The sequence below is a fragment of the Nothoprocta perdicaria genome, unplaced genomic scaffold, assembly GCF_003342845.1.
Source record: "Nothoprocta perdicaria isolate Ctin4 unplaced genomic scaffold, notPer1 scaffold_83, whole genome shotgun sequence".
Classification (NCBI taxonomy): domain Eukaryota; kingdom Metazoa; phylum Chordata; class Aves; order Tinamiformes; family Tinamidae; genus Nothoprocta; species Nothoprocta perdicaria.
Genome location: NW_020456121.1, coordinates 686,122 through 702,230, shown reverse-complemented (window position 1 = coordinate 702,230; position 16,109 = coordinate 686,122). Strand labels below are relative to the sequence as shown.

At 36.2% G+C, this 16,109-nt stretch overlaps 1 protein-coding gene across 1 annotated transcript in view; it reads right to left on the bottom strand.

The window, feature by feature from the left end:
* PDE1A (phosphodiesterase 1A) overlaps positions 1 to 16,109 on the bottom strand; it is a 165,876-nt gene that overhangs the window by 14,418 nt on the left and 135,349 nt on the right. The window contains exons 12-18 of the mRNA XM_026052083.1: positions 14,807 to 14,907; positions 12,962 to 13,087; positions 7,837 to 7,938; positions 7,597 to 7,717; positions 3,998 to 4,079; positions 2,152 to 2,272; positions 779 to 963 (exon numbers count right to left, since the gene is read on the bottom strand). Of these exons, the coding sequence (XP_025907868.1) occupies positions 779 to 963; positions 2,152 to 2,272; positions 3,998 to 4,079; positions 7,597 to 7,717; positions 7,837 to 7,938; positions 12,962 to 13,087; positions 14,807 to 14,907 (838 nt within the window). The remainder of the gene's footprint in view (positions 1 to 778; positions 964 to 2,151; positions 2,273 to 3,997; positions 4,080 to 7,596; positions 7,718 to 7,836; positions 7,939 to 12,961; positions 13,088 to 14,806; positions 14,908 to 16,109) is intronic.

Below are 16,109 nucleotides of genomic sequence, written 5' to 3'. Positions count from 1 at the left end.
AAGTGCAGAAACGCCATCCCAAAACATGCCAGGTGCTCACTCAGGAACAAGGCAGACTGTGTGGACACAACGTTCTCTATGATCCCAGTTGATTAACCAGGATCAATATCCACACAAAAGTTATTGCAAATCATTGCACAAAAATAATGGTAACCCCCACCAATTTCCAGAGACAGCTCATGAGCTAAGGTGCTTCATCCAGGTTTGGCTTTATTAACGATCAACTGGCAACTGAACAGTCACTTTTTGCCTTCCTTGGTTCTAGCACATGCTGTGATTACCCAAATCATTAGATCCATGAGGTGATTTAAAAAACTGCTTGCAATATGTTCCCAAGAARCCTATGATATTTAATATTATGCTGTACGGTAAAGAATAAATAGCATTTTAATAACAAAATATAACTTCCACATTTTTTTTTAAGAAATCTTGCAACATGTAATACTTTGAATTGTTGATTTTGGCATTTAAAGCAGATGTCAGTATCAGTTACAATTAAATTTGCCAAACTGTAAGCGTCTAAAAGAGATGTCTGAAAATTGAGCAGCACAGGGCCATATTTTACAGGCTGTAAGATTTATACTCATCCCCTGTCCACTTACATTTTCTTGCACCTGGGACAGCAAAATATGGCCACCTAAATAAACAGTATGAAACAAAATATAGGAATAAGAGACTTTATATTTTTGTGGGTTAAGGAAAATTTAGAAATAAAACTTGAGGAAATTGTAAGGAAGGTTAAGCAATGTATAAAACATTCCTTCTTAGTATATCATACCTTGTATTGCTAATTCCTTCCATCTTTCTTTGTTTGATTGAATGATCTGCATCAAGTTGTCCTTAAAGCTTGTTAGGTCTACAGTTGCTAGAGAATTTTCTATGTAAGTCGCTCCATCACTTGCACTTTTAATACCAGGTCGTCTCTGTGCTTCAAGATTGCTTACTGCTCCCAAACTATTCTGGCTATAGAAGGAAGAAAATCCTAAATTATTAACACAGTAGGGCAATTTTAATAATACATAAACATTTAATTTGTATCAAATTCTTTAGGGCCTACATGTAAATCACTAACAAGAAATAACAGTCTTCACCAAAGAACACCCAAGATATTACACATTTTTTCAGTTCACGAAGCTGTAACCYGTGATTGATCCTTACTAACCTTTTTCTAGGAAATTATTAAAAAGCCCTGAYAGCAGATGATGCATCGTTGCAGACTGGTTCTTAAGTAATGTTTACGTAATCAGTTTAGAGTAGCTTCTTAGCTAATTTTCCCAACAGCAAATGGTATCTTTTGGGACTTGCAGGAGGGATATCACATTATTATTTGCTGACCCACATGACAAGATGTATTGTCACATGTAAATTTTACTTCAGCTGAAAATTCTTAGCATAACACTTCAAGTATAGTCAAAGCAACACTTAGTATGACCTTAAAAAGCCAACCCTCCAAATTAATATTGGAGAATTAAAATAGTGAAGGACTACAATTTAATTAACTTGAATAAGAAAAAAAAAAGTGTTATCTACCACTTAACGGTTACTGCAGCTAAGTAAGGTAAACTGCAGGTAAAATTGCTTTCCTTTATGTAAATGTAAACGTGTGGAAAAATAAAATAAATAAATAAATAAATAAAAGATCTTTTTATTCAAAGGAATAAATTAATCATATCTATTTTTGGTCTTGTATAGGTAATCATTTCACACAGGTTTTATTTACTACATCAAGCTGCACAGTTTATCTGCTTGGCACTAAAGACATATCCATACATATACAAATGGATTTCCTTCAGCCCTSTCATAAGAAATATAGTTGCAGTCAAAATTTCAGTGTGGATTGTACAAGAAGATTCATTATAACATCCCTGCACTCCAGAGATGCTAATGGAATGCTCATGTACCACTCATTTATGAGTGTAAACAGAAAATTAAGCCTGGAGCTGCTCATCTCTAATGTGCACCAGTGAGCAGTTGAAGGATAAGCCTTAGCATCCTTCCATGGCCATCCATGGCCACTACCAGAGCAGCAAATAGTAGCTGGCACCAGCAGGTGGCAATACTGTATAGCTTATCATCTGTTTCTCCAACCTCAGTTAGGGCACTGCTGAGAATGACAGCATTCGGTTCAAAAAACACGCATTGTGTTCATACCTGAGTGTCCCAAATGCAGGACTTTCAGATTTTGAAGCTTCCCCTATAAGAGGAATAACAATTTTCTCCATTGAATCCGTAAGAAGAGAAAATGTTGGTTCTACTATGAAATCAATGAAACCTGAGGAGCAAAATGAGAAAAAAGAAAATCAGATTTTATATTTTCCCAGCTCTCAAATCTAAAAAATTTGACAAAAGGCAGGTTTTCTCACTGTAGGCTTTATTCAATAAACTAGTTACCATTAGAACAATCTTGTGGAAAGAAAGCGAACAAAATAAAAATAAATAAAAAAACCCACCTGAAGTTGTATGCACATAAGTAAATGCTAGAAATTATAGCTTTTCATGCCTATTTCATGTGAATTTTATGCAGTATAGAACATATATTAAGTCTGAATTATATTAATATGAATTACTGAATGGATGGAAGCTACAGTAGAGCCAAAGGGCTAGAAGTCCTACTGCCTCTGTTACCATTCGGAGCCTCTTGCCAAAGAGTTAATATTTCAAACTGCTGTTTATTATTCTGTGGAGGTAAAGTGTTATTTCACAGTGTGTAGGAGTGTTCTGTCAAATCAGTGAAGAGAACAAGTAATATCCCTGGGAGACAGCATTCATCCCACAGTGCTGAGATGTCAGCTCTGAACAATGTCTTTTACATTTTAAAGTGCTCGTCAAGGTAAGGAATGACATAATGAAAGGACGAAGCTTTATTCTCTGCTGAGCATTTCACAGAAACAAAATAGATTAAAAAGGAAAAAAAAAAAAAAAAGAAAGATAAAGAGCTAGCAATGGATTTCCAGGTGTCTTCACACCCTGACRACATAACACCGACCCAAGGCGAGCTGCAGAGTTCGGGCCGTGCACCCAGCTTCACACTTGCAGTAGGGGTAACCCTCAGCATGCTACGTTTCATGTCTCGGTGAAATGGAAGAAAGGACATTTTGAGTGACAAGATCAGACAGGATGACATGCTCCCTTTCAAAGCTAATACATTTGCACCAGTAGAAGCTCTTCAGCAGTATTGAGATGTCTCACATAAAAGGAGCAGCTATTAACAGGACATGCTGTATTACTCTGTAAGCTTCCAGGGCATATCCTTGTAACCACCCCCAATTAACTTCATCACTTCCTGTTTTCTCTGTTTCCTACAGCTGATCTGACAGTTCAAACTGGTGTAGAGTGAACCAAGATCTGCATTTCTGAAAACCTGAAACTGAAGTTTGGCCAGTGTTGGTCTGTAGGAACAGGACAGTGGTCCTTGTCAACCCAAGGAGGCTGCTCCAGCCCTGTGCTGCTCCACTGTGCCACAATGCTAGTCTTAACAGCAGTCTGCTGTCTTAATTAGCTTCCAATAGAGGAAGGCCATAGAGGCAGACCACTTCAATACAAATTGAAGTCCTTTTGTCTTGGTCTCTGACTGAGGGTTTGGAAGCTGAAGGGCTGATACCACCAGTTGATTCACAGCTGAGATGCAGCTGCAAAGTGTTACCAGACCTCTGAATGGCAGCAGGGACATGCCTTTGGCCTCCAAAGCAAGGTCAACCTGTCTGAGGACATGAGCTACAAAACTTGGAAGTGTGTGCAGTAAAAGATGGACTAGTACTTTGGTAAACCCTCTTCTACCCCTCCTTTGATCATATATGCCAAAACAACTYGATATTCTTTTGAAACCAGTGAGTTGCTCTTTCAGGACATAGGAGTTCACCCAACAAATASCTGCAAGGAATACATTGTACAAGATGATATTCAGAGCATTTAAAAAGTAAAATGGGTCCAAGAAAGGGCCACAGTTTCTTTATGYTCCTAAACATACAAGAAGAAGAAAAACAATATTTGTCATTACCTATTTGGGACTGAGCTACCAAAGTGGACTTGCGGTCACAGAGTGGGGAAAATGGAAGCCCTAAAGCAGCCTCTTTGTCTCCCTGGAAACAACAATRTTTAATATTATAAGCATATACTGAATTATCAGATAGACAAATGAATATGAATGTATTTATTCAACAAATTATTTCATTCACTTATTCTAAATAAAAACAAGTTGCAGATAACAGAAAGTTATTTGTCTTTAAATTCTTGCAAAAAGCAAAGACAATATTCTAACTTACAATTAACAATTTTAGGTAAAGGAAATTGTTGGAAACAAGTGCTCCTCACAAGCAAGGCATCTGCCATTAACCTTTAACATTTTCCAAAGAAAAAAAAATGACATTTCATAAATAGTCTTTCAGTATTTACAGCTTAGACCTGCAAGTCTTTGACATGATGAGACAGGACACATTGATGTTATGAGACTGGATGATGTCTGTAATATTATTACATGGACTAAATGTTTCCTTTCATTACATTGGTTTATATAACATATAAAATTTCTTCTGTGTATTTACACAGGTAAAAAGGCATGATCTGATTCCCTCTTACTAACAGGACTATCTCTCTGTTGCTGAAGACAGAATAAAAAATATGTCACATAAAATCAGGCCTATCATAAATTCTAATAATGAGGACAGTGTTGAGATTTAAATTGGTCATTAGAGTCTCGTGAGATTTAAAATCAAGATAAAGACAGTAAAAAAATAAATTCTTTTCCCAGCTGACCAGCTCACTGAACAAATTCTCTTTTTTGCTACTGGACTACTTATATAGACAGCATAATATTTGAGGAACTGTGGTACTTGCTTGAGTGACTTGAACTGTGTCTTTCTATATTTTTAAATTTTTGAGATGGGTGGGTGTGTTTCTATTTTAAATAAGTATCTCAGATTTTCCTTGGCATTGTAACACATTTGGTGTAGTTGTTGTTTTAACTTACAGTGTTGTTTGGCTTTTTCACTGAAGTTGACACTGATGCATATTTTGATCGTTAGCTACAGCTAACAAGCTTGCATGACTAGGTGAATGCTCCTTTTTTGCTAGTGCCCACTACTTTGAAAGCTGAATGTTAAAACACTATTTTGCGACTGTCTGTTCCAAACTCTACTGCCTTTTCCTTTAAGGCTGTAAAAACAGGGTAAATGCTGAGAATAAATAAATAAAGGTGGATTTATTGGGTTTTATATAAGCTTGCATCACCCCATTTTGGCTGACATCAATCTGGAAATCCCAGAGATACCCATCATATGCACTCAGATCAACAGATCATAACCAAGTCAGTGCGTCTAGGAAGCAAAAGAGCTTCTGTGTATGTACCACTCAGGTCACTTATATACATGTAACTATTCTGTTGCAGCATATGTTTGTTGGAACTGCTCCATATATCCTGCTCATCTCAGCACTACATATAAAGATACATTAAATGCTTTGCATGTTCTTCCACAGTCTGATAGACTTTCACATTGTGCGCCACTGAGTAACAGAAAACATGTTTGGTGGCTTGTTTGCATTATTAAATGCCAGTTCAAGCATTTGAGCAGTTTRTTTGTGATCTTGTTATTTTTTATAAGGTAAGAATAAAGGAATAACTAAAACATTAGCTGATCTAATGTGCCGAAAGACCAAGGCTGTGTGGTACTGCTTCTTGCCAATGCCAAGTTGCTTGCCTGGATGCGTTGCCTCTCTGTCTCATGGGCTCTGTCTACTCTGTCTCTAAAATGCTTTCACTGTTGGTCATTTCTGACCTTTTCAAGTAAAATATATCTGGGCTAATCAGGTTCTCCTTCTCCTCTTAGGTTAAAAATCCTCATCATTTCCATTTACAGGARCAGACACAAACTCATGACTCTACTCAGTATTTCCACAAAATTTAGTCTATTCATCATTTAGATTAAGGCACCAGATCTCCACTCAGTCTCCCCAGGGCAGATGCTGGAGCTGAGCATATCCAAATGCTCCATATCCAGAATCTCTAGGAACAGAGYAAGAAACTTCCAGGGCAGATGAGCTGAACAATCTAGTGCTTTAACCTACTTATTGTTTTATTACTCTGATCTGTTCAATTATCCATATTAAACATTTTTACATTTACTACTAAAAATAGTGCTCAGTTTTAAAAAAGGGAAGATTATTAAATCCTGGTACATAACATTTGAATTGAACAGAAATACTAAATTACACGTGTCCCTCAATTTTTGCTATTGCTTTTTTATTATTGTTTTATTTTCTGAAAGAATAACTTCACAGCCAGCAGAAATCAATGTCATAGTTTTTTAAAACTGACCACAACACTAAAGTTTCCATTTTGCTATTTTAATATAGAGTCTTTTGTATGTGTATTGCTATATTAGCGATTTTGTTTCCTGCATCAGAGAGCTAAAAGAACCATAAAATGACAACATAGTATTTCTCTCATATCAAATAATTCCTAATTCCTAGACAACAGAAGTAGTAAAAACCTCACAGGAGTAATTTGCTCATAGACTGTAGTTTCTGATTTTATCATGACATGGTTATTTCTATATGTATGCTGATGATTTGGGAGCTCAGCTGTTTACTTCAGGACACTTTAAAATGTCCTGACTTTCACTTTACCATTTGAACTGTATACAGGCTGCCCAGGGAGGTTGTGGAGTCTCCTTCTCTGGAGGTCTTCAAAACCCGCCTGGATGCCACCCTGTGCCACATGCTCTAGGTGTGCCTGCTTGAGCAGGAAGGTTGGACTAGATGATCTGTAGAGGTCCCTTCCAACCTTAAATATTCTGAAATATTCTGAAATATTCTGAAATATTTTAATCAGTTTTCATAACAAAGAAATGCTTTGTCCAAGATGATTATATGCTGAGAAACTGAGAGAAAAAAAAAATGCAAGTGCTTTCAGCAGCGTTGCAAGAGAACAGAAAAGCAAAAACACCCTCCCGGCTGACATGAGTGCTAAGTGCCCAGGGAGCCYAAATGCAGGTGTTCATTGCAGGGTACCCACTGCCCAGGTGAGTCTGCAAATGGCAGCAGTCCCAGCAGGACTTGCCAACAGGATCATTCCCAGAAGCATTGGGAATCCAAAGATTAGCTGTTACAACAGCAAAATCTTCATAAATACATGCCATGTTCATGGCAACGATGGCAGGGAAAAAAAAATGGAGAGAAAATTTTCTGAAATGCGAGATGAATACATTTTTGCCTTTTCTAACACAAATTATTGCTAGTTCCCAGTTCCTCATCCTATCTTATCCACGTTTCTTTTTAACTTTCTCTCTCTATAGATATAAATCTCTGTCTACAGAGTGAAAACAGCTTGACAAGTTATAACATTATTGAAAGAAAAAAACCTTACAACACCTAGAATCTTGTATCACCTGAAATAGATATGCAGCGATAACATTTTCATCTTACTCACTCACACAAGAATTGAATTAACGTCAGCGGCATTAAGAGCAAGTAATATGTACTAGCAACAAGGTTAGTCAATCACAACCTCCAGCACCCTTGCTGGTAAAGTTAGAGGCAGATTTTGATTGTGTCACTAGGGTTTCTTCAACTAGATTTACTGAAAGATTTTTAAAATGGCACCTGTCGAAAAAACTCTTCCATCAAGGCCATGGTCCACCGGTAGTGCAGTTTCCAGGACTTTGCTGGATGGCTTATATCTGCTGCATGTAGAATCAAAGACATGGCTTTGGCTTTGTCTATCCTGTCAAATCAAGGACATGATCCAATTATCTTGGAACAAAAGCAACTAGTTAACATCGTTTCTTTGACATGAACGCATTTACAGACAACAGATAAAGAGCAGAATGGAAAATAACCTACCCCTCTGTCTGCTGCAGAGTATGTCGCATCGTTTTAATTTGCTGAAAATGACCCGACATATCTGTAGACAAAACCATCTCAATGACCAAGCTCCGCAACTCCCTAAGAAYAATTAAATGCAAAATGACTCATTACAATTCATTTATTCTACGTACAGAACATTTGTTTAAGTAGCACTTGTTAATTTATAACAATCCATGTTTTCTATTGCATTTTAAAATGCTTTAAAATAAATTATTAACAACTTCAATGTTGCATCCTAAAGGGATTCTGTGGAAGCAAAAAATCCATGCTGCGATTATTTCAGTTACGCTGTTTTGCAAATCTTCTTTTCTAGTGTATAAACTATAATAACATGTTGTTCTATCATCAGTCCTATCATTATTTCCTTTTTTTTYCCCATCATTAGAGTAACCAAAAGAAATAAAAATAATCGTGTCTCACCCCACCACCATACAAGAGGACATATTAATGTTTCATATTACTGTTCTCATCCAGGTGAAAAGCAGGCACAGCACTAAGCCCAGTGAGGAGGCAAGTGTGGAGACACTTAGGAATGTTTGAAATGCTGTGAATATTATGTCAATATTATGAATATCATGTCAAGCTCTCTTGACCTCAAGAAGTCCTTATTGTCTATTACATGAGCCAGAACAAGTTCAAGATTCACAGCTTATCTGTATCTTGATATTATGGTCAAAGATGATKCTTGTCCATTAGTTTTCTATTAAATGAATATGAAAATAGTAAAACATCTCTCATGTCAAGAGGGTTGCTTCCAGGTGTTGGTGGTGAGGGGAAACCAGCCACATTAAACCTCTATGTAGCTCATATCTTCAGGAGTGTGCCTCCAGGCTTGAGGATGCTTTCCTTAAAACACCAAGATCTGGTATTATACAGCAAAGCACTGATAATGCTTGTTTACTATTAGTCATAGTATCAAATACAAAAGTAGAAACATGTTTTAGGATTTCTCACTGATAGCTCATATTTTTACCCTATCTATGATGTATTTAGCATAGCATTTTCTCAAATAAATGTGTTTTAAAGTAAGTTTTCTTTAGGGCTGTTACAGTGATTTATTATAAAAACTATCAAGAGTCCTTGTAAGTAAAATTAATTGCATATTTAAGTTGATAGCCCTCATTGATTCTCATTTATTTATTCTTGATTTATTTTGATACAGCAGGATAAAGACTCAGCCCTCTCTCTCACTTCTACTCAAAAAGTAATAAGCAGCCATAGCAACTTGGGCTTAGAAAATGCCTTACCTTAACTCACCTTATAATGAGATACTAATTAATTTACATCCCAACTGTTCCTCCTCCACATTGCTTTGAAACTCTTTAAACATAGCCAAAACCATTAAAAATAAAAATAAATGACAGCTAGACACTGCACAAAAAACAAGGGCTCCACATTATTAAATCTGGTTGATTTTAAAATTGAAAATAATTACCACTCCCCTTTTCTACAACACCCTCTCCTAGGAACTTTTCAGGTCTCAACTTTAAGAATTATCAGAAATAATCCCTCTCCTATTACTTAAAAGGCATAGAAGCAAAGTACTACTCGTAGTGGATTCCCATTGTCAAAGCAGGTGACAAACCCAAATTCTGAACTGTCATCCCCAAAGCGGGGATCCAACAAAGCAGCACTCCTCTCTTCACACACTTGGCAAGATTTGGAGCCACATACCTGCCCTTCGATCAGCCACAGAGAGCTGGAAAGTCCAGAACTGACAGGGAAACTAGAGCTTTCCTAGGCATAGGAAAATTCAGTCTATCTTCCCTATATGGAAGACCACTTCCAAACCCAAATCACTCTCAAAATATTTCTCAGGGACAAGAGACCCTCTGAACTTCAGGATCAAAGATGACCTCAGCTGGTCTCAGAGACAACTCCTGAAGAGAAATCACTGCCCATTTCATTAATTAGTACACAGGATAATACAGCTAGCCTGCTAATACAAGCAAGGCAAATTAGATGTAGTTCTTGTCACCTAACTTCTGGAATAAGAAATATAACAGCCTTCATGTACACCACACAAATTATTTCAGGTTCAAATATAATTGAAATACTGGTCTTGTGCATGCAAACTCCATTTCTAAGCCAGCAGTCATGTCCTGTTCTCTCTTTCTTTCTTAGCCTTTACATATCCATAAGTGCTTGGGTAGGACACTGTAAACAAGTAGTTGGATGCAAGATAATGAGAAAGAACACAAATAACCTGTGATAAACCCCAGAAAAGGAGCAGCACATGAATTTTTCAAGAAAATAGTTAACCAATAACCTGAAACCAGCTTGGCCTGGATTAATCCATGACAAACATATTTAGTAACCTGGATGCTAATGTTTATGTTAGCAAGAACCTAGGAACAAGGCAGGCTGAGCAGRAGCAAGTTGGAAGCCAAGACTTAAGAATCTTCTCACAAGTTAGAGCAATTCTGCCTTCCCCAGACAGGAGACTCCCAAGCAAAGGTGTGAAAGAGAAGCCACTTATGGTAGATATAATGAGATATAATGCATATTATTTTGTTACTCTTTTTATATAATCTAGCAATAGATTAACATATGCCCCATGAGTGGCATGGTTGAGGATCTTAACTCTATCTTTCCACCTGTAATTGCTGGCATAACACAGAGGTACAAAAACAGCAGAGGTCTGCAGAAAGGGGGAGATAGGAGGACCCCTGCCTCATTAGCTGGGTAGCTGAGGAGAAAAAAGAGAATATTTTGGGAGGAATGAAGAGTTAGAAATGACCGTGAATGCCACAAATGCCATTCACAAAGGATGTCCTCACCAGAGTGCTGGCAGCCTTTCCCTGCTCAAGGCCAAACCCTATGATTTAGACTTAATTGAACCTGACAGTTTATTAGCRCATTTATGTTCTTAACATTAAGATGTAGAAAGGAAAATGTTATACTATAAAGCACTCTCATTCACTTTGCTTTATGTTGCTGAAATAATTAGCAGTACCTCAGTTTAAATAGGCAAGGGTATTAATTTTTTTCAAAAACATAATCATTGCAATTCAAGAAAATAGATCTGACGATAGTTAAGAAATTAATCAGTGCAAGGAGTTACATTAAAAAGTGGAACAAATTATCATTTCAATTTACTGCCAATTTCCTTCAGTGCAAACTTCAAAACTGTTAGTCTAATAGCATGAATTCATGAAGTTCACTCTAGTAAAAACTTGAAATTTTAAAAGTTTCTTTCAAGCAGCTAATATATTAGTTGTTGCACTGATGAAGAATTGCACCTGTTGATAGGGTAAGAGGAATATTTCTGAATATTATAAATGAATATCAAAGGACCATAATGTTCAAAACTGATCCGCTAAATTAGGTAACATATGACAGTTCCACAGATTTTATGGATGCTCGGACTGGCACTTTGGAAGTTACAAGTTTGTTTCAAAGGCCATACTGTGAGTTCCTATTGAAGTTATAGACATGTGRCTGAAAGTCCTAGCTTAGTTGTTTGAGCTTATTAACCAGGTTTCATATGTCTCTTCTCAAGTGTATTGGATAGCCCTRCGGAGGGCCAGAAATGCTACTTTCTCTGGTTCCTGAATCCTACTGACCTTAAACAGACTGCAAAGGTATATGAGCTGATGGCACCTGTGCAACCASTTTATACAAACAAAACTAAAATAAGTTACTCCAGGAAACTCAGGTTGAATTACAGTTGAGAGRAAAGTGAAAAGGAGACAAACATCTGGATTGAAAATCTCCTGAAAGAACATGTTAGTTCATGGTCAGGCCAAAAACTAGAAATTAAACAAAAAAGCATCAGAAGCAGTGAGAGCAAAAGGGTCCAAAACTGCAAGAAGATCAAGTGCTCTGTACAGAGAAGAGCATTTCACAAAAACGTAAATAATCTATAGCATGCCTCTCTCTATTCTGTTCCAGTCCACTGCAAATTCTTACCTCTACACAATGAGAATTCTCAAAAACAAAAAACAACAACAACAACAAAAAATAGCCTCCAATGGCTGTCTAATGGCACAGACACTTTCTTTATACTCAGTGGCTAAAAAAAGGGTCGCAGAGACCAAACTACTCTATGAGCCCCAAGGGAATTCCATCAGAACAACAGTGACTCATGTTGGCAATGAAGATGTGACTATGTAAGAGAAGTCTACAATCTATTTCCAGAGATTGTTCTGCAGAACTAAATTTACAATTATAACTTTATGGTAACTAAATACAAATGATTATCCTCTGAGAAGATGGGAAAAGTGTCTGATTCCTCTCCCACATTATAGAAAATAAAAAGCATACTTTTATATTAAACATATGATCATGAAAGCAGTAAAATAATGTAGGTCTACCATGTAAAAAATCCTTCATTTTTAAAATACATCAGGCCAAAATTTGCTCTTAAACTCACATATTCCTTCATAAATATATAGTTGTACAAAAATACAAATAAATTAGGTTTATTATTTGAAGTGGTATCACTGACAGCAGCATATTTTCCTGGATACAGAACATATTATCTGACTTTAAAGTCCAGTTATTTAAAAGTTATTTCAGGGATCTCTGAATTATGGTCATATTTACAGAAATACACAGAAGTCTTAAAACTTAAGTACTGGTCTGTGAGCTGTTTAAAACAAAGACAAAATACCTTTCTTAATATTGGAGAAAGTTATAGTTTTAACACTTTGATCTTYTGGAATTTGATATTTGTGACATGTCAGTTATGACCCTGGTTCTCTTGGATACTCAAATTTTCTTTAAGAATTACATGAAAAACATAGGAAGGAAAACAAAATATTTCTTTAGTGTAGCTGAGCATTTACTTGATAATTTACTTTTTAATGCTAAGCTAAGATGCAACTATACTGTGTTGTGTCACAGAGCAGAAATAACCTGAAATAATCTCAAAAGCTTGCACTACAGACCTATCTCAACCAAGACCACATCTCATGGCTCACCAATAAACAACTCATTTAGCAAACTGCATGGAGCCTCCCATAAAGCAGTTCTTTGCAGCATCTTTCCTTAAGTTCTACACATCTGTAACTCCTTTTTATAGGAGATTTCCCTTGTAATTTGAACTTTGTAATTTTTGCATACTGGAATCATGCTTGAATGTCACAGTAGGTCTTACCTCCAGTCATCTTTGTTTAAATTTGTGAGGATGTTCATCTCTTCTTCTTGCATGAGCCTATAAGCAGCACTCACATGATGATTTTCAAGAACAGAACGATCATTGTACAATATTGCAACATCTGACCTAGATTATAAAAAAAGAAAAAAAAAAAAAACACACCTTTTGCAAAGGATTGTTCACAATGGCGTAGGAGAAATTAGGAATGCATATTCTTGATTATATATCCAAGTAATTTTATTTATTCCTACAGAACATATAAAGTTTCTACCTACAGCTACGAAAATTTGTCATCATAGTCACTGTATGTATTGTTCGGAGGACAGGTATAATTCTAAATGTATAAGATTGTATTTTTGTAATATGACTATGAGAAAGTTTATGTGGAGAGCCTTGGGCTTCTTTACTACAATTACTGGAGTTACATACAGGTTTTCACACACATTGATGCATATGAATTTATAACACTCATCCTCAAGCTTTAAAAAGTCTCCTGGACTTTATTTCATCCTGTCATCTACCTTGATAAGCAACCTTAAGTTTCCCCTTCCTGCTAGTCTCTGCTCAGCTGAAACTGTTTCTGAGTATTTCCATGTGGACCGGAGGCGCCTGACAGATCTGTACTACAAGACAGGTGTGATGATTTAGCAGCTCAGTTTGCCATGATGTTAAGGAGCTAAAACCAACCCCCTTTGGTTTGGTGAGCATAGTAAATATCCACTGTAATCCTTCACATACATGGTATGGTGCCAAGGAATCCAAAAAATTAAAACTGTATTGGAAAGTTTACTTAAAGGAATAAAGTATATCCTACTGAAATAATCAGTATGTTTATGTCAATAATCTTAGTAACATCATGGGAAAATCTGTGATCTGCCAATCACTTAGGCAGTCTTTGACCCGCAGAACTAATCGTGTCTGGTTTTAATCACTGCTGAGATTTGACATGGCTGTGAGGGCTATTTCATCGGCTTCTCCGAGGCAAAAGACACTTGGAAGCGTGGCATGGGGATGTCATGGGAGGGTCAAATGCCACTAGGAGAGAAGAATGAGTTGGATCAAAACAAATACCTGTTGGCAAGTGCGTACATGTAGAAGTCAAAGTGTAACTGCTTAATTCATTTTCCACTTTTGCAATACTTCAGAGCAAAAATATTACAGACAAAAATAGAACAGGAATATAAACTTGGAACTACAATCTGAAGTTTATTTTTGTCCAGACTATGCTGGAGAAGAGGCTTATGCCTTTATTTCAGCTGTGGATCTAGAATTTGTTCATCGCTGAAGGGCATATCCCAATGCACAAGTATGTAATGAATTTAAATTAATCTAAATGCAGCCCTCAAACACTAGTCTTTCTAGGTAAGCAGGAAGATACTTCTATTCATTTTAATGCCAAGCAGTATTTCTTGCAATCCATAATGATTTACATCCTTGCTTAGAGCTTTTTTGTAATAACATGCTAGTGGCTTTGCTGAAAAATGCTGAGAAAAGGCAGGTAAAGCTGAATATTTAGCTGAGGATACTATGAAAAAAACACAGCTAAATTGAGAGAGAACAACATGTGTTGCACTGGGTTAAGTATCAGGCACACAGCGTATCACCCACCAAAGGACTGGTCTGTGATTTTCTTCTGATGAGCTGAAAATACTTGAAAATACAGCTGAAAATGAATACATATATGTATCCATTATTTTTGCAAATTTACAGAGATCTCATTGAATTTACAGAGGTCAGGGAAACTATTTATAAAATAGTCATCTAGCTATTCACTAGAGGTATAAGAAGTATAAAACATTTCAGACAAATGAGCAGCTAGCTTCAGGTGTGATACTCTTTACTTACCTTGTCTGAATATGAAAATTGTTTGTGGTCCCAGTATGTTCATAATCATGGACGGCAGCTGCAAAGATCATTGCCAAAATTTCCAGTTCTGTGAGCCAGTGCTAATAAACAAAAAACAAATCTTAGCCAGTGCTAATAAACAAAAAACAAATCTCAGTCCTACTTTCTGTAAGAACCTATTAGATTAAAGACTGCAGTAATTAAAATGTTTTGTGCTACCTTTCCCTTAAATAAACCTTATTCTTTTACTATTCCAGGTGAAAAAATATAGCCACAAAACTTAAATATTACACCGTATGCTTATGCATATTATGATTTCTGTAAGAAAAAGGGAAAGCCCTTATGATTACAAGCAAAGTAAATATGACTGTTCAAAAATACAAGAAGTTACTAACAACTACAAAGCTATTTAGGAGCTTTGAGTAGGAAGTAGATAATCTGCTAGTCTATAATGGCATTGAAAAACTATGGCAAATTTATCTAAAAACTTGATGCAAAGTTTTAAGCTTTTAATTTGTCTTTCAGTGAACTACAAATATGTAGTGCACTACTTTACTGKCTATGACTAAATTTTAAAAGTGTTATAATATTTAAATCAGGCCAACAGGAAGGTTTTCTGTACTAAGTTATGCTATAGTGTGCACTGTAARGCATATATAGTGCATAAAGGTGCTATGCAATTACACAGAGTACAAGTTAGTATAGATCATCTTCTATACAAAATAATAATCACTCAAAGTTTCACACCTCTTACTAACTGAATCTCTTCTGTTGCTCTGTTTGTAAACACCTTTGTTGTTTTACTTTTCTCTTTTCCTGAATGATAAATCAACTTTTAGGAGAAAATTTAATCCATTTAAGAATAGTGGTAGAAAAATTATCTTTATCCTTATGCACCCATATATGCACACGCATGTAAATGCTGTGTGGGTCATATCATATAAGATGTATAAGCTGTCATAAGCAGTACAGTCTTTTCAAAGAAKATTAAAGGAGCCAGTCAAGATTCATAAATAGTGTGAGAACAACAAAATAGGTCATTAAAAGACAAAATAAGACTGCAGAGGAACAAAAAGTTCTGACTGGTTGGTGAAGCTGTATAGATTTTAAAAGGGCACAACTAAGGAATGAGAAAGTACTGTAAGCAGTTCCAAAAATAGAAACGATGACCTTCATAGTATTGTGTGTCATAAGAAACCAGGCCATGAACTAGTACTGACTTTCACAATGTTTTCAGCATACCAGTGGAATAGAAACCCAGAAATTATTAGTAACTAAATCTAAACATAAACACTGTCTTTAA